General features: G+C 38.5%; 1 protein-coding gene across 3 annotated transcripts in view; it reads left to right on the top strand.

Moving 5' to 3' along the window:
- Positions 1 to 25965, top strand: part of LOC122736585 (aminopeptidase O (putative)) — a 495791-nt gene that overhangs the window by 230116 nt on the left and 239710 nt on the right. For 2 of the 3 annotated variants that reach the window (XM_043978914.1, XM_043978916.1), the window contains 2 exons: positions 8012 to 8201; positions 16788 to 16894. In XM_043978914.1, coding sequence (XP_043834849.1) covers positions 8012 to 8201; positions 16788 to 16894 — 297 coding nt within the window. Of the gene's footprint in view, positions 1 to 8011; positions 8202 to 16787; positions 16895 to 18381; positions 18545 to 25965 lie in introns of those variants that run through there. The other variant, XM_043978915.1, reaches the window with a different exon arrangement.

The following is a 25965-nucleotide window of genomic DNA, read 5'->3' as shown; positions in this document are numbered from 1 at the left end:
AGAGCACGGGTCCTGGAGTCAGGAGGACCTGAGTTCAAATCCGGCCTTAGACACTTAACACTTACTAGCTGTGTGACCCTGGGCAAGTCACTTAACCCCAATTGCCTCACCAAAAAAATAATAATAATAATAATAACAATAGCTCCTATCTTGCAGTATTGTTGTGAGGATAAAATGAGATAATATTTGTAAAGCACTTTGCCAGTATAAAGTGCTATATAGATAAATGCCATTATCATCATTGTTGTTGTTATTTATGAGATATCAAGTTCTAATAACCCAAGTCCTTTAATAACATAACAGGAGTTAATATTCAAGCAACAGTACTGTTTTTAGCTCCCTTTTTCCCCAGAGTCGTTGTCCATGTCTCAAAAAACTTGTGCCACCCATAGGGGAATAGAAAGGGAAGTCTTAAGAGCCTAAGTTTAGGGTACTCACTAGTCCCCAGCCAGGTATAGTTTCCCCATCCTATTTACTGTTGCCACAGCTTCCCTGTTTTCCCTGACTCAGGTTTCTCTCCACTCAAATTCATCATCTGCTCTGGTGCTTCTATATTGTCTACAGCAGGGATTCTTAAATTTTTCTCACCAATGACCCCTTATCGCCTGAGAAATTTTCATGCAACCCCCAGTATATAGATACATAAGACAGGTACACCAATCAAACATTTACTGCCGAGTTTTTCACAACCCCCACATTGTTATGCAAGCCACAGTTTAAGAAGCTCTGGTCTACAGGATAAACTAATAAAATCTTCCTTTTGGCTCTTCAAGTCTTCTATAACCTGTCACCTTCCCACCTTTCTAGGCTTTTCCCACCTTCCCTCTTCCTCCCCACATATACCCTCTGCCATCCAGTGACGCTGGTCTTACTGTTTCTCACACATGATGTTGTATCCCCTGACTTTGTGCATTTCACTGGCTATCCCCCATAACAAGTATTCTCTTACTCCTCATCTCCACCTCCTACCTTTCCTGGGTTCCTTCAAGTCTCATCAAACGTCTTGCCTTTTACAAGAAACCTTTCTCATTCCTTAACCTAAGTGCCTTCCTTCTGAGATTATCTCCATATACATAGTTGTTTGCATGATGGGTTCCCCATTAGACTGTGAGCGCCTTAAGAGCGCCTTAAATGCTTTTTGTCTTTCTTTGTATCCCCCAATGCCTGGTATGTAGTAAATAGTAAATGCTTATTGACTGACTATTCTTCATATCAATAGTTAGATTCCAGGTGATTGGAAATGAAAGAAGATAGCCAGAAGAAAAAAGAAAGAAAGAAAGAAAGAAGATAGCCAGTGATTGACTGATCGTGATAATAGGAAAGACAATGACCTCAAAATACCATCTTTTCATTCTCCTGCATTTAAGCTGATAATCTTTTTTTTTTTAATTCAGAATATCCAGGGAAAGTAATTCTAGGGGATGCTTTCATTTTAATGACCTAACCTCAGGCCTTGAAGAGAAAGGAATTGGACATTTTATTTTTAGATATAGTTCTATTTACATCTTATGGACAAGAAAATTTTTAAAGGTATTTTTAACATAGTAAAAGGGTGGATCAGGGAGGGAATGTTCCAAGAGAAATTGTCCTCCCATTCAGAATGCCTCCTCAGAGTAGTGTGCCAACTTTTTGGCTTTCCAAATTAAATCAATGGAAAACTCTGATGCATATAAGTAAAAGTTGCTTTCATTTAATCTGGAAAGTCTTTGAACTGTGTAGTTTAATTTTGAATGGTACTTAGTTTCTTTTTTTTCCCCTAGGTTTCTTTTCATTTCCCCTAAGTTTCTTTTCCCTTCCCACAGTGGTAAGGTATCATTCATCTCATCATGTTGTTGATCAAATTGCAGGAGAATTTTAACTTGGAAGGAGTGAAAGTCTGATGAAAATTAAGCTCTTTTCCAAACATTTTTGCCAAGTATCTACACGTCGAAGGTGACTTATTAAGTTTGTTCCTTTACAAAGGGGATTGGGATCATCTCCAGGATATTGGGAGGGGTTCTTCTTGGGTTTGGGGTTCTTTTTGTTCTTAATCAAAAGCAATTTCCAAGCCTCTTTACTCCACCCATGCAACTTGCTCTGACCTGTTGTAGAAGTTAAAACCAGGTTGGGTCTATAAGTATTCTGTCATTCCCTAAAGAGTAAAAGGGGTCAAGTCTCCAGGGAAAAGCAGGCATAAATCAAGAGCCAGCTCCACTTTGGGATCTGATGAAACTCTCCACTTTTGCCCTGAATAGAATTACTCCTGAAGGATTATAACTTCTACTGAGAACAATCAAGGTACCCCTTCTAGTAGAGGCATAGTAGAGATTTATATATGCAACACTTTATGCCATGAATGTGACTTATTTTTCCATAACACCTTAAAGTTAAAAACCCATTCTTAAGTCAGTAATGATATACATCATTTTTAGGGAAAAGAGACAGAAACAAAGTTCCATTTGTTGGAGCCTTTGTGTGGAGGCTTCACTGTTGCTGGTCTCAGAGGAAGACAAAGACATTCCCTTACTCCCACCCTACCCCATTTCCCCAGTTTATGTTTCCTGTCCTTTTATTTCAAGGAAGAAAGGAAAGAAGAAAGAATGGAAGAAAGAAAGAAGTGCAAATTTTTAATTCATTTTTGGATATTTTAGTTGTGTTTTTGTATATATGTGAGGAACCGGAAGAAGGCCAGTTTGGCTGGACCTTATAGTACAGGAAGGGGAGTAATATATAAATAAGGTTAGAAAGGGAAAAACATATTTTATTGTATTTATCTTAGAAAAAATCCAATTTTTGGCATATATGTGGAGGATGAATTAGGGCTGGGGGAGAGATGAGTCAACACAATTAGGAGGTCATCACAATAATATAGGTGAGAGATGATGAGAGGCTAAACTATGGTGATGACTGTGTTAGTGGAGAGAAAGAGAAATGTGTGAGAGATATTGAGAAAATGGAAACAACATTTTACAACACCTTGGGTATGTGGGGTTGAATGAAAATGAAGAGTTTAAGATAACACCAAGTCAAGCTGACAAACTTAGTGACTGGAAGGTTGGTGGTGCTCTTGACCAAAATAGGAAAGTTCTGAAAATCGTTTGATTTCAGAGGAAACATAATGAAATCTTTGTTGAATGAAGCTCTCATGCAATCCATGCCTACTTATCTTATGTAACTCACTATGCCCCACCCAAAACAAAAAGGAGGGAACGGAGTTCTTACCCTTAATGCCCTGGAATATCAGACCCATGTTTTATTGGGTACCTGCTGTGGCCATGAGGTTATTTAGGGAGACTAGGCTGGACCATAATGGATTGAAGGAATTTTCCCAATGATACCTAAGCAGTTGCTGAAGTGGAGTGCCAAAGTCAGGGTTGGGTCATCACTGCCCAAAGTGGCTGCTGGATGAGGTGGAGTGAGGGAGGCTTGAGGTGTATTAACTGAAGGATAGGTATTGGTAAATTGGTGAAAAGTCCCAGGGGAGGTTTGGATGGCAGCCCCTCATACACCTTTCAAATGACTGATCATGCATGTTATATTATCCCAAGTTGGCCCTTGGGATCATGTGTTAGTCTTGACCTTCACTTTGGAGTTCACTGGTCTCAGGCACCATTAAGGCAGTATTTAATACAACATGGCTCAATTTCTAAGAGTTCTACTGAATGTATAAGAACTATCAATTTGCTGAATAAATAAACATGAATCACTTTTCCTTGAATGTTCTTAGGATTTAGAGCTAAATCACAGAGCTCATTTGGTCCAGCCTCTTTATTTTGCAGAAGACGAACCTGAGACCTCTTCTATGAGATGAAGTAACTTGCCTAAGGTATCACTTTTAGGATTTGAGAGGTTCTCTGGCCCTAAATACATATCTTCTTATATATATATACATATATATACATATATATATATATATGTATATATATTTCTGATATTTGGATTTAGAAGATTCTGTTCAAGTAAGAAATGTGTTGTTTTACATTTCAGCATCTCAGAAAACGTTAAGTATCTACAATGTGTAAAGCACAGGATTTAGATATCAGCTATGAAGAACAAGGGTGAACATCAATTTTTAAAAAAATATCATTCCATCTTTTAGTTTGTATGTTAAGAAAGAAATGCATTCTGCCAAGAGAAATGTTTATCACATACATTATGTTTAACTTTGGGGAAAATGCTGGAAACTGGTGGATTTGGGGCATGACTTTCCCCCAGAAAATTCCCATTCTAAAAGAGTCTTAAACCCTATAGACAGAGATAAACAAACTTAGAGATCATGTAATCTACAACCCCTCATTTCACAGAAGAAAAAACTGAGACAAAGAAAAGTGAGGTGACTTATCAAAGGCCACATGACTGAAAACAGCCAAATCCAAGATCAGTGTGGTCAGGAGAAAAACCAGTTAATTATGAGTGATATGTACAGCAACTGAGGATTTGAGCCACAGTTTCTTACCCTGGTGGTATTTGGGTGTCCATGGGTGTTTTGGAGTATTTATGGTTGTTTTTGATATTTCAAGTCCTTCCTTAGTTGTTATTGAGCTCATTCATGTGTACATCAAAAAAGGGGGCAAAGTGCTTGTTTGGAATGGTGGGCAAGGTTTTTCTCTATTAATTTAAATGTTCCAACCACTACTTCTCCCCATGTAAGACTGGAATGCTGTGACTTTCTCTTATGTGTTCAGCTTTCAAAGCACAGTACAGACTACAACAGAGCTCTTCACTGTGATTTCACTCCTTACACTGACACTTGTTGTTTTTCCATAGAAGATCCTTGAGGAGAGGAACTGTTTTATTTTTCACTTTGTATACCTAGCACCTGGCATAGAACTGGGCACATACTTGGTACTTATTAAATGCTTGTTGAATGAATGAATGAATGAAACTTTAGATCCAACTCTTTCTACTATGCAAAATACAGCTTCATCTATATATTTTTTTTAAGTGAGGCAATTGGGGTTAAGTGACTTGCCCAGGGTCACACAGCTAGTAAGTGTTAAGTGTCTGAAGCCGGATTTGAACTCAGGTACTCCTGAATCCAGAGCCAGTGCTCTATCCACTGCGCCACCTAGCTGCCCCAGCTTCATCTATATTTTAAAAAGCCAATTTATGTAGACCTAAAATGAATAGAAGATTAAAATACTTTCCTAATTCAGCAGGAAATCCATTTATTTCAAGACCAGAAATAAGTTGGGAATGGAAAGTGTGAAATTAGAAAAACAGTGGTACTCTTGTTAGATGGGTGGCATGATAGGGTAGTAATAGGGATCTTCAGTTTTCCATGCATTTGTTGAAGCATTCTCTTTGCCAAAACATTGCCCCTAATAATAATTTTTTATGGTGATGATGATGATGATGACTCAGTGAGGGGTCCTGTCATTTTGCATCTGTTTCTCAACCACTGGAAAGTACTAGTTGCTTGGGTGCAAATGATAGAAACCTTGGGGGAAAGTGACCACCCCAGCTTGGAATTCCATGATAGCAAAGAAGAATTAAACTAGGCAGAGTTTGACACGAAACCTAGATTTCAAGAGAGAATATTTCAAAGATAATAAATAAAGGAAAAATAGGATTTCCTGGACTAAAATTCTATGGATGAATTCATCTTAGGAGATATTAAAAAGCTCTCAAGAATGGAATTCTGAAGAAGAAAAAAATGTTAAATTCTAATGATAGAAAAGAAGGGAGAATTGTCTAAAGAAATCGGTATATCTGCACTGGGAACTCAACAACTGACAGTTAATTAGGGATATTGTGAGGGGACTGGGCTAGATAATTACTGAGGTCCCTTCCAATTCAAGATCTGTGAATTCTGTGTTTTCGAAAGTGAAATGCCAGTGCTCTAGTATATTGTTACTAAGAGGTTTAATGGCAGAGAGAAAGTCTAGTAGGGACAACCAAGGTTTCTTATGGGATGGTCATCTAACCTGTCTAAGCCTTGTTTCCCTCATCTGTAAAGTGAGTAGGGCTGGTGGAGGGGATTGCTAAATTATCCCTAAGATGCCTTCCAAATCTAAAATTTTATGACTTGTACGCAAGATGATTTCTATTAAAAAATGTTTTAAAAGTTTGAAAATGAAATTACACCCACACATCTCCAGTTTTGGTACATTCCTTTGGGCACTTGAAGTTTTTCATATTTTCACAAACAGGCTTCACACATGTTTTTTTTTTAATTCTGGGAGGGAAAAAGAAAACAGCATAAAGGTCACACTTGGACATTAGGTTTTTTGTGTTTTTTTAAACATAAAAAGATTGCAAAGATTTCTTGGTAATTACTGTGTATGATGGTATTGTGTTAAAAGTAATAACATAGACATATAATATCTTTGTATACATTAGGACTGTATATCTATATGTCTAGTTGACACTTAACAATTCAGGCTCTTTTGTAAGTCTGTTTATAAGGCATGAAGTTGCTCATGTTTTGTTTAGCCAAAAGGACAAAATGCTGCCAGCAGTATGTCTGGAATGTTATTTACTTGGTGCATTTCTGTGGTTTTCGCTTTTAGCATTGCACATGTCAGAGTTAGGGTCATTTACTTAAAATGACCAAAGTGGGATACTCACACTCTGCAGTTAAGCTTCTCAGCAGAAGTGTTTTTCTCAATAAGAAGGTGGGTCGTTTCTATGCCTCTCTCTTCGTTTTCTTTTCTTTTAACATTTTTCTCTCCTAATCTGCCTAGCTCTTGGCAGGATTTGAGGAGGTGCTGTTTATTCTTGCTCCTTTGTCCTTGACTCTCTCTCCTCTGTGTGCTCTCAGTCATTTCTGGTGCAATCTCCTGTGATCCTAGTTAATTGTGCTTCATTTGCATGCAGGCAGTTATTGTTTCACATCAGAGCTTACCTATCTTGGCACACCCAACTGTATTTTCCATTGAGCTCTCAGATCTGAATGGTTGGACATGTTGCAAAGGAAATAGAGGTGGGGTTTTCTTTAATCGTAAGCAAAGGAGTGAGAGAGAAACTGCCAAACAGTGTTGACTTGGGCAGGGTCTACATGATAGCAAACACATGTCTTCTGAAGCAAATAACCAACACACACAGATGTGGGCTTAATTTCTTAACATGGGAATGTATCTAACTGGTTTGTTCTGCTTATTGAGAGGAGATAGTTTAGACCACATGCTTCCTAGGGGGTTGTAAAAGAGTCCTGTGTAAATGAGAATAAAGTTAACCTATTGAAAACAAAAGCACTGAACTGGTCTCTTAATTTTCTCCTTTCACCAAAAACATTTTTTTTTGCCCCTAAACAGAATGTTCAAAGTATTACAGATAAGAGTTTTAACTTTTAATGGTTTTAACAAATTGAGAAGTCTAGTCCAGGTGTTGGGGCCTCTCTTCCACACTTGTATGGGTTGACACACAGCCTTGCCTGTCCTATCCTTCTTATACCATGTGGACAAATATATACAGATGGGAGAAATGTTCTTGGCCAAATGATACAGTACACTTGGAAATTCTCTCTTTATATAGAGCTGGTCTTCATGTGTGTTTTTGGAAAGTTCACATATTCCGGAGCACCTGTTAGTTTGTCAAGTTGATAACCATTCCCAGTGTAAAATGGAAGCTTTCTTTACTATTTTTTTTCTGATTTTTCTTTTTATTCTATAAGACTTCTCTACTAAAAAAAAAAAGACCTTTTTTGGCTGCAGGATCTTTGATCATTCATTTGATAGTCACATTCACACCTGCCTTTTTTTTTTTACTGTCCAGATTTCCGTGGATGCAGAACTAAATCAACCTTGTAGTATTTAGAATGTAAAACTTTGGTTTAAGTTACTTATCATAGGTAATAATTGTTTGATGACTGAAACCTCTGCTTGGCAGAAATGTTATCCTGAATTACTGCCAAGGAGCAAACTGCAGCCTTATTTCTAAAGCACATCTGAGCTACAAACTATTTGTCATGATCTAACATGCATGTAGTAATAATAGGTTGACAAGCCTAATAAAGCATACCTATTTAATATAGCCATGAGTTGCAGGTTCTAGCAGGACTGTAATGTGTTTTGTCCTTCATTATACACAGCCCACACATCATCTTCCTGTCTCAGAGTATCTTACCTGGAGGGAGCCATCTCTGTGGAACACGCCTTTGCCATGAAATTGCTCATGCCTGGTTTGGCTTAGCCATCGGGGCTCAAGATTGGAGTGAAGAATGGTTAAGTGAAGGGTTTGCCACTCATTTGGAAGATGTATTTTGGACTGAAGCCCAAAAGGTGTGTATGTGTGATACCATCCATCTTAGGAGAAAGTAGCTTTGAGTCCAGCCTTGTTGTCCATATGTTCAGTACTTTGTCACTGCACATGGTACATCATAGTAACCCAATAAATGCTGCTTGATCATGGTGATGACAGCGCTAGTGTTCTTTTATGATGGGACAGTTAGTAAAAATTTTCCTTAAAAAAAGTTCTGCCCAGAAGAATACTCTCCTATGTACCCTTCCTTTTTTTTTTTAAGTAAAAATTCTTATTGCTTATGGTGCCATTTGTTTTTGTTTGTTTTTTTCAGGGCAATGAGGGTTAAGTGACTTGCCCAGGGTCACACAGCTAGTAAATATCAAGTGCCTGAGGCTAGATTTGAACTCAGGTCCTCCTGAATCTAAGGCCAGTGCTTTATCCACTGCGCCACCTAGCTGCCCCCTTTTTATAGGTTTTTTGTTTTGTTTTGTTTTGCGGAGCAATGAGGGTTAAGTGACTTGCCCAGGGTCACACAGCTAGTAAGTGTCAAGTGTCTGAGGCCGGGTTTTAACTCAGGTCCTCCTGAATCCAAGGCTGGTGCTTTATCCACTGAGCCACCTAGCTGCCCCTGTGCCATTTGTTGTTTTTTGTTTGTTTGTGTTTTTTTTAGTGAGGCAATTGGGGTTAAGTGACTTGCCCAGGGTCACACAGCTAGTAAGTATTAAGTGTCTGAGGCCAGATTTGAACCCAGGTACTCCTGACTCCAGGGCCGGTGCTCTATCCACTGCGCCACCTAGCTGCCCCTGCCATTTGTTTTTAATGGTTACTTACTAATTATACGTCCATGCAGTGCAAGGGATTATGTGTGTGACAGAGAAATCCTGACCTGTGTCAGAAGGCTGGGGGTGGGGGGGAGTGTAGAAGAAATGACCCAAAGAAGAAAGAAACCACTGACACTTGGAACTAAGAAACATAAACGGGGCTTTTATTAAAGAGTAGGGAACTGAATATGCTGAAGAAGAAACAACTGTTTATACTTTAAGGAATAATGATGTGCCTCCTCAGTTACTTTCAAATTAGAGATAAATCCAGTATGGTCCAGTGAAAAGACATGGTGTGAGGGGCAGCTAGGTGGCACAGTGGATAGAGCACTGGCCCTGGAGTCAGGAGGACCTGGGTTCAAATCTAGCCTCAGACACTTAACACTTACTAGCTGTGTGACCCTGGGCAAGTCACTTAACCCCAATTGCCTCACAAAAAAAAAAAAAAAGACATGATGTGAAACAGACCTGGGTGCATGTCCCACTTAAAACCTTTGCTACTTGTGTACCCCATGGGCAAGTCACTTATAATCTTTTAAGTCTCAGTTTCCTGAGCAGTAAAATGGGAATAGTAATAATATATATAGTAACTGCCCCACAAGGTTGTTGTAAGGCTCAAATGAAATAATGTATATGAGAGCAAACTTGAAAGCGCTAGGTAAACATCAGCTGATATTATTCCTTGTCAACTTAATAACAGTAGGGAGGTATGCTGAATCAAAGACATGACTGACAACCTCCCAATACTTGTCAAACCAGATGACTTCTATTTCTGGTGATTTGTGTGGGTAAAAAAATGAAATTTCCAGGAGAATCCTAAAAAGAATCATTAAATATTATGATGTCTTTTAATAAACTCAAGGTATTGGGAGGTACAGGTGGTGTGTTTATCTCTACTGTCAGTCAAAGATAAGGATTTTAGAAGAGAAAGGCAAATGTGGAAAGAGAAGGAAGGGTTAAGAAGATGGTGTTTGAGAATGAGATTTGGGTTTCTAGACCACAGCTTAAATTACAGGAATTAAAACTGTAGGCCCCTGACTAAAGATAGAATGTGCCTAACAAGAAGTCATCAAGATGAATTTGCCTGGAGTCTTGTAAATCTAACCAAATGGACTTTTTTTTTTGGGGGGGGGGTTGAGTCAATTGGGGTTAAGTGACTTGCCCAGGGTCACACAGCTAATACATGTCAAGTGTCCGAGGCCGGATTTGAACTCAGGTATTCCTGAATCCGGGGCCAGTGCTTTATCCACTGCGCCACCTAGCTGCCCCCCCAAATGGACTTTTAAAATTAAATGGAGGTGGAGGTGGGATAGGAGAGGAGGGATCTATCTAGATCCAAGCTAGAGATATCAAAGAGAGTAGCTAGCTGTAACATAGGGAGAATAATACCAGTTGAGATGCCCAGAAGGTTACAGAAAACTATCTTAAAAAAGGAACTATAACAACAATTTACTTATAATTTATGTGAAACAAAAAGTTTTTATAACCTAAAAACCTAGCAGAAGAAATCAAAATCATGTGGGAACAAGATTAGGTATATATCATCCCTGTCTGCTACTGGAGTTGTCCCAAAGATGCTTGAAGCGACCCTTCAGAGGATGCGCTCACATCCTTGAATACTTTTATTCAATTACATCCTTAATACCTTTATTCAATTATGAAAGCAGTTGTTTTATACACATTTACACAAATCCACAGAATATGATATATAAAAGAATAGCTGTAGGATGACAACCTGTTATAGACCATTTCTATTCAGACAGAAGTCTGAATCATCAAAAAAGAGGAGAGGAATGAGATAATAATAATAACTATAAGCAACATGTTAACAAATAAGCATCAAAGAAATGGCTGAATCGCATGGATTTATTATAGAAATGGAAGGGTTTATGATTGCAGTTCAGAACCAGATAATCTCCACCAGAAATTACAGGTATATACATATATATATATATATATATATTTTTAAAGAGCCTAGAATTAGTGATCAGTATGTATAGATTATGCAAATCATCATTATAGGATATAAACATTTAGCACCTATTGAATATCTAGCAAGACAAGACCTGGTAGGTAGAATTGTGTACCAGAAGTGCTATTATAAACTAAGAGATACCATATATATTATAAATATCTCTGACAGAAAGTAAATTCCTTTCGAGTAGATTCATGTTTATTTTTGTATTCTCAATGTCTCGCACAGTGCCTGACACATAACACGTACTTAATACATGCTTATTGATTGATTGAAATACAGATATCAAAATATCTTTGATAATTCAACATATAAACTGTGCTATAAAAAGTACATCATCACATATGTAACTACCACAATTACCCAAAGATAACACTGATCTATAAACAAATAAGAACAATGTTGTTATGTGTTATGCCTGAGGGGTTTGTGCAATAGTTATATCTCTGTCCATATCTGTCATATGTCTGACTATTTTAATTTTATTGTTATTATTCTTTTTAGCTAGCATTTATATAGCACTTTAAGGTTTGTAAGGTGCTTTTATAAGTATTATCTCATTATATCCTTACAACATCCCTGGGAAATGGATGCTATTATCATTCCCACTTTTACAAGTGAGAAAACTTGAGGCAAACAGAGGTTAAATGACTTGTCCAGGGTCACACAATGTCTGGGGTAGGATATGAACTTATGTCTTCTTTAACTCTAGGGCCAGCATCCTCTCCATTGCTCTACCTGGCTGTCTACATTTTTTGAGATTAGGTCTTCATATCTCACCCAGGCTAGTGCAGTAGCCACTCACAAGCCTAATCCCACTACTGCTTGCCATGGGACCTTTCTGACCTGGGTCAGTTTGCCATTCCTGGGAAATTATCATATTAGTGAGGGACTTAGTGTGGACGCCCTATCTGCTCGTCCCACTGCAACTCAGAACTCAAGGATCAATAGATCACCAACCTCAGCATCCCAACAGCAGGGAGTATAGAAATGTACCACCACACATAGGAGAATAATGTTTTTAATAGTTGTCAACATACCAAATACTCATAATCTCCAAGCCACATGAAGCAAAAAAAAACCTTTCAAAATATAGAGACCTAACGGAAATATATATTTTAAAAACCTGTGGAAATCCTTTCCACCCTGTATGCTACTAGAACTGACCTGAAGATGCTTTCCAATAGCTGACAGATGAGCCAAAAGTAGTTGTTTTATCCATCTATGCAATATCTTCAGTAAGGGACTCATTTCACCCAGTCTCAGTGATACCCAGGAGTTTAAATCTTGCTTGTTAACCAATTCTCTTTATGGGGATACCACTAGGACGTTGGCTCCTGCTAAATGGAATGATATAACTAAAGAATTCTGCAAAGTTTAAAGCCTCAACAGTATCCCTATAGTTCTGCAAGTACATACTTTATTTAAAAGAAATGTGTAACAGAGAGGGTAAAGTAGTATTATATATTAAAAGGATATACTCATGTGAGGGAATATAAGAACTAGAAGGGGGAACATAGTGGATAGTGTTTGACTGAAGATTGACAGAGGCAAAAATAAAAATAATATAGTCGTCGGAGTATATTATAGACCACCAGGGCAGGAGGAGAACATAGATGATAAGCTTAAGGAAAAGATTGCATGATCTAAAATAATCCAAAAGGACTAATGATGAATTATACTATCCACTCCCAGAGAAAGAGGTGATATTGATTGAACACAGACTTAAAAAAAAAAAGAGCACTTGTGGATTGTACATATACAACCTATATCAGATTGGTTGCTGTCTTGTGGAGTAGGGAGGAAAGGGAGGAAGGGAAAAAAAATTTGGAACTCTAAATTTTATGAAAATGAATGTTGAGGGGCAGCTAGGTGGTGCGGTGGATAGAGCACCAGCCCTGGAGTCAAGAGGAGTTGAGTTCAAATGCGACCTCAGACATTTAATACTTACTAACTGCGTGACCTTGGGCAAGTCACTTAACCCCAATTGCGTCACCTCCCCCCCCCCAAAAAAAAAGAAAAAGAAAATGAATGTTGAAAACTACTTTTACATGTAACTGGAAAAAATAAAATAAATGTTTGTTACCAAAAAAAAGGAATAGATTGCAAGCCTGTCACAGAGTCATAACATAAGAATGATAGGATATCAATTTTCCAGACATCTGCTGGATATGTCTTTGCCAAAAGCAGAGCAACTAATAATTTCTTGACTTGCCTTAATGATCTTTCAAAAGGTAGAAGACCATACAAGGGAAGTCATATTCTGGATCTGATTCCTAAAGAGTAAGGAGGAATTGGTTGCTTCGGAGGAGCTAGAAGTGACCATAGCCTTCTAAGAGAGTGAATAATCAGTCAGTAGACATTTATTAAGTGCTTACTATGTGATAGCATTGTGCTTAGTGCTAGGGATACAAAAAGGGGCAAGACTGAATTCAGTTCTTTTCCTCAAAGTGCTCACATTCTAATAAGACAAATGCTGAAAGCATTTGAATGTTAGGAGATTAGGAAGAGGAGACAAGGAGTTCATGACATATGGCCTCATTTTTTTTTCTGTAAATATGAGGCAGGGTTCTCTATCATAGACATAGAATTTGTGATAAAGAAGAGAAAACTGGGCATCATGTGACATGCACCCTAGCTACTGGGAGAGCAGATTTCAAAGGATTCCAATAGAAAACAGATACTTTAGATCTAATGAGCTAAAATTCTGTAGATCAAATCAGCCAAAGAGAAAAGAAAGTTTCAAAAATGAATTTCTGAAGTTATCTCATGAAACAATGCTAATGGAGGAAGGAAAAAATGGTGCGTGTGTGTGGCAGGGTGAGTGTCTAAAGAGACTGATAGATTCCCTGGATATTAAGGGAACTTATCAACTGACTTAAATTTTTCAAAATTAAGTACAAAAGTTTGAATCAAGAGCATGGAATGGAGGATAAATACAAAAGGATGACATAGTCATGTAAGAATAGTGTCAGAAGCATTAAAGCTCAGAATGAGCTGAGGCCAGTAAAGAAAACTAAAGCTAACAAAAATGAGTTTATCTTCTTTTAAAGCTACATTAGGAGAAAGGGTAGGACAATAATAACTGACTGTGAGGGGGATGTGAAACTGCTCAATTCTTATTTTACTTCGATTTTCTTTGCCAAGGATAATTATCTTTGAACTAGAAACAATATATTAAAAATAACTAATAGAGAGTTAGAGCAAGCACTTCACCTCTCTTAATGAGTGCAAGTCACCTGGCCAAGATCAACTACAAAGATCTTTGGGTATTGGGAAAACTGGTATCTGTGATTATAGAGTCACTATAATTGATCTTTGAAAGATTGTGGGGAAAATTATGTATCACAAATTTGGAAAAGGGCAAATGCTATCCAGATTTTCACTAGGAGAAAAAATGGATTCAGCAAAATTCAGGCAATGGGGCTTAAATTCTTGGCAAAATTCTAGAATCTTTTATTAAAGAGATGCTTAATGGACATTTGGAAAATGACGTAGTAGCCACATATAGTAAGAGTAGCTAGGCCCCAATTAGTATGAATAATGAATCCTATGAGGAGGTAGCATGTATTTGAATTCGTGCTATTTGAAGCTATAATTCTGTAAAATATGTTCACTGGTTCCAGCCCAGTGGAAATATGCAAGGCAAATTCAAATAATGCAGCCTCTTCAGGGGATTCATTATTTGCACTAATTAGGCCCTAGCTGTACATTAAGGATAATTTTTTTTTGACAGGATTACTAGACTGGTAGATCAAAAGCGTACTACAGATATAGCTTAATTCAATTTTAGCAAGGAATTTGGCAAAGTCCCTCAGGCTTGTGGGAAAACGGAGCACTGTGAGCTGAGCAGCAGTACAATTAGGTGGGATTAGGAACTGGTTCAATGGCTGGATGTAAATATTAGTCATTAATATTTGGATATGATGTCGGAAGGAGGTCTCCAGGGATATTCCTCAGAGATCTATGTTTGGCCCTGTGCCATTTAATGAATGCTTTATGGATGTTTATGAATGATTAGAATAATGGCATACGTGATATGCTTGCAGGTGACACAAAGCTGAAAGGGATAGTTAACATATTGGATGCCATAACCAGGATTCAAAATGATCTTATCAGGATAGAGCATTTGGCTGGATCTACAAGATGCAAATATATGTAATGTTTTACATTCGAGGTTAAAAAAAATAAATCTGGTCCCCAAGGACAAGATATGAGAAGTGTGGCTAGACAGCAGTTCCTCTGAAAAAGATCTGGGGGGTATAGACTCAGAATGAATCAGCACAACTCGATCCTACTCCAGATGGGATAGGACTGTCTACAACTACCTGACTCTTTGGCACCAGAACCAAAGGACAACTTTGGCCTAAGTGATATTTGCAAAAAACATTCCACCGTCTCTCTGTGTAGTAGGCCTCCTTCTACCTTAAACAGAGCTCCTTGGATCCAGAATGAGATGAATAGATTTATTTCAAGTCAGTGTTAATTTCCTGTAAAATAAAATGAAAACTGCTGATGCCCAAAGATAAAAGAATGTGAACCTTTTATGTTGTTTGAATCTTAATACCCCTCTGGAAGGAAACTATAACTCTATTGGACCTTTCAATCAAAAGATGACCCTACCTAACTAATCTCTTGTCTATTGATATGAATCAATCAGTAAGCATTTATTAAGCACTTACTATGTACCTGTACTATGTGCTGGGAATGCAAATACAATACAATAAATTAAATAACCCCTAATAAATAAGTTAAATATTCCCTGTTCACAGGGAACTTAGTCACCTATGATAGACAACTCAATGCTGTCTTGAAACTTCTTTCAAGTAATTATCTTTACATATGGATTGATGCCCCTCTTAGGAGAGAAGATGCCTCCCCCCCTTCTCTCTCTCTCCTTTTATTCCTTATTAATCTCTTTTAATTCTACTACCCCTTTACTATCTTCTCTTCATTCTATACTTGAATGAAAATGCCAGATTTGGCAAAACAGGGTAGAGCTCTGATAATATTGTGTCAGAGCTAATGGGTGACAACTGCCCATTCCTAGGGGTGGGGAAGCTTTTATTTCCAAAGGTTTGTAAAACAGTGAGAAAATATTTGTCTCTAAATGCTAGGAATTTTCCCTTACCAATAGACAGTTCTATTACCATCCATTAGCAAGATTATAAGTATATAGCATAGTGCATCCTAATGACTGCATCAGAGGTTGAAGTAATGGGGCAGGGTGATAGAGCAGCCAGCCTTTTCCCATAATGAATGCAAGCAGTAAAAGTTCTCTGGTTTATATGCAAACAAAATAGTCTGGGTTTCATTAGCCAGTTCCACTGTAAACAGTCCTTCACAAAATGAGGTTTGGGAAAGTAGAAAGGAAATGGAAGGGCCCTTCCCCACCCAAAGCAAGAAGACAAAGCTAGGAAAGGGATGATGGAATCAGCCTACAGGTAGTATCTTGGTGTGGATAATGGAGCCACAGAATCAGGAAAATGGATGTCAGGTACCTGTACCACCAATTCAGCTCACTAATTGCCCATTCCTCTTGGGGTAATAAAGCATTCCTGTCTTAGTCCTCAGGCTATGGGGTTCATAGCTGCCTCTGGATTCAAAGCACTAAGAGGCTGCCTTCAGGCCTGGCTTAGGCTATTTTACCTTTCCAATTTACAAGGTGGGAAAACAGGGAGATGCTGCCTTAGTCATCCTTATGTTTCCTGCACTGGTTTGAAACAAAGCAAGCTATTCCCCCCAAAAAATTTTTGACGGGAGAAGGGGTTGGGAGCAGGGGTAAGAACAATAAAGAATTACTGTTTTGTTTTTAAAATAATAAACAGTTACCCCGTGATGAAGCTAAGGAGCAGCGAGAGTTGAAGGCTTTGCTGCGCTGGCGCAGACTTCGAGATGAGGTGCAGAACTCAGCAGAAGAGATGCAAGTGTTAAGGTAAAAAAAAAAAAGTTACTGTGTAACTTTTTAATCTTTTTTTCCATTTCCCTCCTTTCCTTCCCCAAAGGATATCTTCAAGTCATCTGATTAAATCTGCTGTTTCCTTTTGAAATTAAATTGAACTGCGTTACTCATCCTCTTTGTGATGTGATTTTTTTTTTTTTTTTTAAGGCTTATGGTGTGGGGGTTTGGTATAAAATGCCTTTTGACATTTTCCTAGTGCCTCTGTTCAGGAAATAGTGAGAGGCCACTTCCTGACCAATGATCCTTGTTTGAAGTTCTAATAGTCACTTTATGTGGTGGCTAAAGCATGTGAAAGACTAGGTTATGGGGGACTGACAGACTCTAATGCTTTGCAACCAAAATTAAAAAAAAAAACTTTAGAAAAAATATTGATTCAAAAATATGTTTAGTAATAACAGATGTTAGTTTCAATGGGGCATTTTGTCTTGGATGGCTCCCAGCAGAAACCAGAGTTTAGGCTTCTGCTCACCTCCTGTTCTGACCAACAGGATTCCACATTTTCTTATTCTAGATTGCTGAAGCTTCTTTGATCAGATAAGGATTGCCTCTCCTCTCTTTTCCTTTCTTCTTGTAGTTTTCATTTCCTTCAGAAGAATTAGATGTGGGACAGATAAGCAGTGATCTGAGAGTCTGTGTCTTTGGCTGGAAGTGCTAAGAGGTGGCCAGAAACTGTTCTCCCTCTCCCTTTAAGGTAGCTGTGGTTGCTTTGACAGCAAGAACAGCTGACCCAGCTTTCTGGTCCAAGGTCGTGTGGGCTGAGCTCAGGCATCAGGATTTGTAGAAAGTGGACAGGACCAGACAGTTTAATTTTAAACTCTTTTCTGGCCTACAACACTGGCACTGCCACGGCAGATTGAGTCCCTTTCTACTCCCCACTGCTCAACCTGTTTTTCAGCAGTCTCACTTCTATAGTTTGTTGCATGGTACCCTAGAAACAAAAGTAGGAAAATCGGATGTCTCATCCAACTCTGACCTCTGGGATATAATGAAAGGATCAACCTTTGAATTCAGTTGTGGGGTGTGGTGAGTCCATGCTTGTTACATGAGAATCCATACAGAATTTGCAAGAAAATTCAGCCCCTCCTGTTTTTTTTTCATTCCCACATTTGAGTTTGGGGCAGAGCTCTCACTTTTACTAGACGTATGACCTTAGGAAAAGTCACTTAGATTTTGAGTCTCAGTTTCCTCATCTGTAAAATGGGGACAATAAAATCTATAGTACCTATCTCACAAGGTTTTTATAACTGCCCATGAAATGTGTATAAGGTGCTTTACAGAACCATAAAACTATATCAGTGTCAAGTTATTGCCTATTCCTTTTGAAGGTCAGCATATAAGAATAAAATCTTTTAAAACTAGGAACATAGACCTTTTTGATAGCAAACATCTGGGCATTTGTTGTCTTAGTGTTCTGGAATCACTTGTGTATGAATTTATGCTAATTATTTTTGTTGTTCCAGATCCCATGGACCATAGCTGTCTATGGAGTTTTCTTGGCAAAGATTTCCTTCTCCATTGGATCCAGTGAGTCCTTTTGTCAGTCAATCAGAAGTTGAGTGGCTTGCCCAGAGTCACACAGCTAGGAAGGATCTGAGACTGCATTTGAACTCAGGTCTTCCAGACTCCAGGCCCAGCGCTCTATCCATTGAGCCAGTTGCTTCTATGTTAATTATACTATGAAAGATTCAATAAATAGCATCATAGAAAGCATATCTGAGGTGCATTATTTTCAGTGGGAAAGGGGCCTAAATACATCATGGATCTTACAGTCTGCCCCAGGTCAGTCCAACAGTCCCAGCTCCCTAAAACGGCCACCTTTTGAAGAAAGAGGAATTTGCCAGAAAAGAGCATAAATTGGTGTGTGTACATATAGCATGGAATCGGAAGAGTCTGCTCAGTGCACTTCAGGTCTAGTATAGTGTTTTGGGTCATTGCACTTATACAAATTTAGCTTGAGCCCCCATATGGTGCATCTTGACTAATAGACCAGAAACTATAAGTCAAATAGCAAAGCTTAATTGGGACAGAATAGCAAATCGCAAGGGAAATCCTTTGCCCTCACATAAAAGGGCTCCATCTCCTGCAGATGCCTGTAGTACTGTGAGCACAGAAATAGGCCCTGGACAAGTCATGCCAGTACCAATGTTCTGCTCTATCTCTTAGCTGCTAAGTCTCTGCTTCCAAAGTTACCACTTGTGGCTTTTTTCCCCCCCAAAACTGTTGCTGCTGTCTTTTGCTTCCAGGCTGCTTCTGCACCAGGCTGAAACCTGACAACTTGAGCTGTCTTTAGTTAGGTGGTTCCTTCTTTAAAGGGAATGTTATTGCTCTTTTGTGAGACTGCCAACCTAAAACTTTAGCTTAGGGCTTATCAACAAGTTTCATCTCTTTTATTAGTCAGGCCCATAGTCATTGTATAGAAAGGAGTTCCTCAGATCTAGATCTTTTTTTTTTTTCCTCCCTACACACTTTATCTCTCCCTTCTCTCCCCAACCCTCAACTCCTCAGAGAATTTCTTAGGTATCTTTTGATATATAGATTGGGGTAAGGAAATTCCTTTTAACTCCTAGCTGGCTCCTAGCCAGAGTCCCATAAATTACCTTAGATTTGCCAGGGTTATGCAAATTACCCTATAACTTGAACAAGCCTTAAAGAGTCTGTTAGTTGTGCTAAAGGTGTCAGCAGACCTTTGCTCTGTATTCCTGGAGTTTTGCCTACCTAAGTTGTGATCTTTCTTATATACATATGCATAAATATTCACACATATATGTTTTAAACCCTAGGAAAGAATCCCATTGAGAGATAATACCTTGACTAATAATACTATTTATTCCAGACAAACCAGGGTTTTAAAATGACTTATCTAGGGGGAAAAAGCAATTAAAATTAAAAACTAATTAAAATTTTTGGCATATATAGAGAATGGTATTTGGTTTTGTTTGTTTGTTTGTTTGTTTTGCGGGGCAATGGGGGTTAAGTGACTTGCTCAGGGTCACACAGCTAGTAAGTGTCAAGTGTCTGAGGCTGGATTTGAACTCAGGAACTCCTGAATCCAAGGCCGATGCTTTATCCACTGCTCCACCTAGCTGCCCCGAGAATGGTATTTGTTTTAGGCAAAAGCAAATGCAAAGAGAAGTGTAGAGAAAAGGCTTCTTTCGAAAACCCAGCCACTCTGTTGTTCTCCCCAATTCAATATAATGCAATTCAGAAAGAATTTAAGGGCTGACTTGTGTTAGGCTCTGGGGAAATGTCCCCATGACCTTCCAAAAAACACTCCCTGTCTTTAAGGCATCTAGGTGGAGCAATAGATAGAGTGCTGGGCCTTGAATCAGGAAGACCTGAGTTCAAATTTGGCCCCAGATACTTACTAGTTTTGTGACCCTGGGCAAGTCTCTGTGCCTCAGTTTCCTCATATGTAAAATGGGGATAATAACAGCACCTATCTCACAGGATTATTGTGATAAACAAATTAGATAATAATTGTAAAGTGCTTAGGATGGTGCCTGGTAAGCCCTATGTAAATGTGATGATGATGATGATGAAGAAGAAGAAGAAGAAGAAGAAGAAAGCACTTTGTAAACCTCAGAGTGTTACTTTTTAGATACTATTATTTTTATTGTTATCATCATTGAGCTTACATTCTGCTCTTCCATTAAACTTTTGTTGTTTGGTCATTTCAGTTGTATCTGACTCTTTGTGACCCCATCTGGGGTTTTCTTGGCAAAGATACTGGAGTGGTTTGCCATTTCCTTTTCCAGTTCATTTTACAGATGAGGAAATTGAGGCAAACAGGGTTAAATGACTTGCCCAGGATAACACAGGTATTAATGAAGTGTCTGAGGCCATATTTGAACTCAGAAAGGGGTCCCTATTGGTCCCCCATTAAACTTAGTTCCAATTTAAAAAAACAAAACAAAGTCCAGATGCTAAAAGATAGGAATAATAGGAGGAATAACTTATACTTAAGTAGAACCTTGTAAAGCACAGCTATCTTGTGATGGAGATAGGTTGGGCATTTTGACCCCTTTTTACAGATGAAGAAATTGAAGTGAAGCCCCAACATTCTCAATGACTCTTCAGAGACCACACAGATGATAAATAAGTAGAAGAGTCCTTGTTCTGAGGCCAGATCCAGTGCTTTTTGTCCTATCCCATGCTTCTCTCTTTTGAAATTCTTTGGGTGGCCATACAGAACATGAAATGCTTTTGTCCACAAATGGAAATAACCAGGGGAAGCCCGGGGTAAAATGATGAAATAAGTGAAATTTGTTCTGGTGTCTTCGGGTTCCCCCTTTTGGTTAACTTTTCCCACACCCCATGCCATGAAACACTCGGTACCTTCCTGGTTCCTAATGCCCTGCTTCTATCAAAACTAGAAAGGACCTGACAGTGTCGTTTATGTTTTTACTTGAACTTCTTTCCCATGACTCTATTAACTCTCCCAATCACGTGATTTTTTAAAAGCCTTTCATCCCCTATTATAGAATGAAAGATTTGTTAAAGGAAATTTATGTGGAGACTCCCCTTTCCTCCAAATAGCTAGATAATCAAAAGAATCACCTGGCAAACCCCAGAAAAAGCAGGAATGCTACTTTTGGATTCTCTCTGTTTGAGGAAGGACAGGTAGGATTATGGAAGCAGAGGGGCTGTTGCAAACATTTGCAGCTGTGGAGCCTGAAGTGTGAGCATCAGCAGCAAAGAAAGTCCCATTGAAAGGCTGAGATCAGAGCCTAGATCTTTTGTATGTGGAGTATTAGAGAAAGCAGTCAACATTGATCCTGTTGATGAGTAGAGAAACAACAAAGTAAAAAGAGGAAAATCAAAGCTCCACTTTGGCTATCTAAAAGTAATACTCATTTTAATCATTAAAACGGAGCTGCCTCTTTTTATGCCTGATTGCCATGTAGCATGATTGTGTATATCATTAAATGTATGTTAGCTTTTAGTTTTATTTTAGCCGTGATCCTTATAAATGCCTGCTCAGTTTTCATAGATCATCTAGCATGACCGCCTACTCACAGCTTAAAAACATTAGAGGGAACATTTACTTCTTAATTATTAAAGATGTCTTTTGCCCGCACCTCAACCCTCGTGTTTGCTCTAGGCTTTTCCTCATCCACCCTTTGCTGCCAGGACAAAATTAGAGCAAAATTGTCAAGAAGTCAAATGTGCCTTGTCTTATTCCCTTCCTTGACTACCAAATGTAATAAGAATTTCTTTCTGCATTTCACCCATTCGGGGCCCTGCTCTCCCAGCTTATCCAGCCAACTAATTCTCATAGATTTAGTGGCTGTTAAGGGCTTAATGATTTAGCCTTCCTAGGGGACAAGGTATTGGAATGGGGACTAGACATATCCTCATGAAAAGATCTAGTTTCTGGATTTCAGTCTCCTAACAGCTAGAGTTCCTCTCTCTCTAACTCTCTTCCTGTTGCTGTTCAGCCATGTCCAACTTTTCTTTACTCCATTTGGAGTTTTCTTGGCAGAGATACTGGAGTAGTTTGCCATTTCCTTCTCCAGCTCATTTTACGGATGAGAAACTGAGGTTAAGTGACTTATCCAGGGTCACACAGCTAGTAAGTCTCAGAGGCCAGATTTGAACTCACAAAGATCTGTCTCCCTGACTCCAGGCCTAGCACTCTATCCACTGCACCACCCAGCTGTGCTCCCTAAGCCTCTTCCTTCCTTTCCCTAAGACCCCAGGACTGAAGTTACTTACAGTACTTTCCTGTACTCTTGATAATCCTATCCTTTCTCAGTTACATGAAGAAATTCCCTCTTACAGGGTTACCAGTAGCACCCAGTGGTTAATTGACTTGCTCAAGGGTCATAAAGACAATATCTATGTCTGAGAGTATTTGAATCCAGCTCCTCCAGTCTTAGAGGCAGCTTCTCTATCTGTTCTGGCACATGGTTTCTCTGTCCTCTTTTTCTCTCTGGGGGCTGCCATATCTGTATTTTGACACCTTCAAAATCTTAACACAGAAGAGTGGCTGTTGGTGTGAATTTCAGGCACTATGGCAAATTGTTGGTGTGGAGGAGTGGGGAAAGAACCCCTTACCCACATAACTCGGAGGTTACCTACTCATTGTGGGTCAAAACTGTGTTCCCGTTCTTTCTCCTGCGTTGTTTAGTTTTTGCCAGTGTTCCAGCTGGTGTTTCTTTGAAATTCTCAGCAAGCTCTTCCCTCCACAAAAGACTTGACTAATAGGCATCTCAGAGGAAGCTCTGTGACCCCCCCCACCCCCATTCACTAGTGCTTGTCCAGATCTTTTTCTTCTTCTTCATCTTCTTCTTCTTCTTTTTTTAAACTTCTGTGTCTCCTTTTTAACTTCTCTCTGAAGTATATTCTGGCAGGCCCAGCAGGATCTAAGAGCTTACTGCTGCTTATTGTATGGTCTAAAGTAGCTCTCCATTGATTTTATTGTTTATGCCCTATTATCCTTTCCCTTTTCATTCTGCATTCATTGTTCAAGTGAAACTCATGCTGAGAAGAGCTTTAAAATATATCATGCTAAAGAGACACTTACAAAGCAAGTATAATATCTGACATATGCTTTCCCTCTTAGATAGCTGCCGGCAAGGTTCACATAATTCTTTACAAATGTATCTTTCCCTGCCTTCTAAGAGAGTGCCTCATGTACTGACTGAGTACACATCAGCTAATAATAAGGGAAGAAAAGCTAATTGTTTAACTTTGCCCTTTGGCATAACTTTAATACATATTCCAGAGAAGAAACATTGTGTGAAGATGTATGACTTATAAGTTTCACAAGTTTTATAAAAACCATTGTGGAAAATTGTTGTGAAAGCTCCCTGCCAATCTTCCTCTTACACACAAAGTTACCATCCCTTAAATATTTTTCATAGATTTCACTCATAACTTTGTAGGTCTATATCAGCAGCCTACCCAACTCAGATTTTAATCTATCTATAGTTTTCATCCCATGAGTGAGAATATACCTGTATGCAGATGATAAACAGTACTTAGCACAGAAGACCTGGACTCATCAGAAGGACTGGAATTTAAATCCAGCTTCAGATAGCTGTATGACTTTGGGTAAGTCACTTAACCTCTGTCTTCTTTTGTTTTCTTATCTGTAAAATGTGGATGATAATAGTACCTACTTCCCAGGGTTGTTTTGAGGATAAAATGAAATAACATTTGTAAAAGTGTTCCACAAATCTTAAAGTGCTATGCAAATGCTAGCCATTTAATAATAGCTAACATTTAATAATCATAGTTAACATATTAAATAATAGCTAATATATAGACTTACTTTGTGCCAGGCACTTTACAATTATTATCTCATTTGATCCTCACAAGCACTTTGGGAAGGAGATGCAATTATTATTCCCATTTTATAGAAGAAGAAAGTGAGGCAAAAAGAGTTTAAATGATTTGCCTTGGGTCATACAGCTAGTAAGTGTTTGAGGCTACATTTGAACTGAGGTCTTAACTCCAGAACCAGTGCTGCCTAATTGATTATTGTTCCTTTTATTATTTTCTTCTTCTAAGGTGTGTGGATAATACTGTGTATACTGCCTTTGACACAGGGTTGTTGAGAGAAAAGTGTTTTATAAACCTTTAATTGCTATATTATTTAGTAGAAGTATTAGCCATAATGAAGAAATGTGTTTAATGTGATTGTACATATATAACCTATATCAGACTGCTTTCTGTCCTAGGGAGGGGGGAGAGAAGGGAGGGTAGGAGAAAAATTTGGAACTAGAAATCTTATAAAGACAAATGTTGAAAATTATCTTTACATGTAACTGGAAAACAATAAAATACTTTTATGACTAAAAAAAAAAGAAGTATTAGTTATAATAACCACAAGAAGTATCACTTATACACTTACTATGTGCCCAGTATGGTGATGCTAAGGTGTTTTAAGTGAGTTGGGAAGAGAGAAGGGAATAAGGAGTTTTAATACGTTGATATTACTCAAAGCAATATGGAAACAATATGAAGTAAGACATAATCAAGTGTTAGGTGGTATAGTGCAGAACAGAGAGATGATCATAGGTTGGGCTTATTTAGGGAAGATTTCCTAGAAGAGTTGGTTTTCCTCTGGGAAGGAACATGAACTAAGCATTGGTGGAGAGGGCAGGAACAAGGAATAACATGAGTAAAGGCATAACAAAAATGGCAGGGGGCATTAATATTGTTTGTCCTCATTCTTGAAGAAGACCATGACATCAGGTGATGTCATGACTTGCACTGAACTGGATTTAAGTGAAGGAGGGCAAGGTCACCAATCTCACTCTCTCCACAGAGCCATCTGATCCAGTGGCAAGATATCTATCAGGATGACTGGAGGTGGCCCTGTGTGTTTTAAGGCAATTGGGGTTAGGTGATTTGCCCAGGGTCATACAGCTAGTAAGTGTTTGAGATGAGATTTGAACTCAGGTCCTCTTGACTCCAAGTCCAATGCTTTATCTACTGTGCCACCTAGCTCTCCCTGGGGAAAGCATAGGATGATGATGAGGAAGAGTAAGGGGACCACCAGCCTGCCTGGAGAAAGGAGATCCATCTATTTCAAGGTATACAATATAATTAAAGGATAGGATTAGAAGCAGGACAGGACCTATGATTTCATTAACCATAGTGAATTCCCCAATGAAGAAACTCTCACTACCAATGCAGGTAAGTACTTTCTTTTCAACTTAAAGTCTTAAAGAATTTCCTAGAGAGGTTAAGTTATTAGCCCAAGATCACACAGTCAATAAATGTGCATGGTAGGACTTGAATTCAGGTCTTTCTGGCTTTGAGTTCAGCTCTCTATTCACTATACCACAATGCTTCTTAATAGAAATCAAACCTACTACTACGATGTCCGCCCAAACCCCCAATTACTTTATATAATAGTAACTGCCCCCCAAAGTTTCACCTCATAGCATGTCTTTGTGGAGCCATCTTATGATGTTGGTAGCATATTTCTATAGAGATTAAATTCTAAGCAACAAAGAATTTTATAGGGTATGTAAACTTCTTAATTGGTATGGATACTAAATATAGAGACTTTGGCACAACATGCAGAACTG

The sequence above is a fragment of the Dromiciops gliroides genome, chromosome 1 (genome assembly GCF_019393635.1).
Source record: "Dromiciops gliroides isolate mDroGli1 chromosome 1, mDroGli1.pri, whole genome shotgun sequence".
In the NCBI taxonomy this organism is placed as follows: Eukaryota; Metazoa; Chordata; class Mammalia; order Microbiotheria; family Microbiotheriidae; genus Dromiciops; species Dromiciops gliroides.
This window is presented reverse-complemented; position numbering and strand designations above follow the sequence as displayed.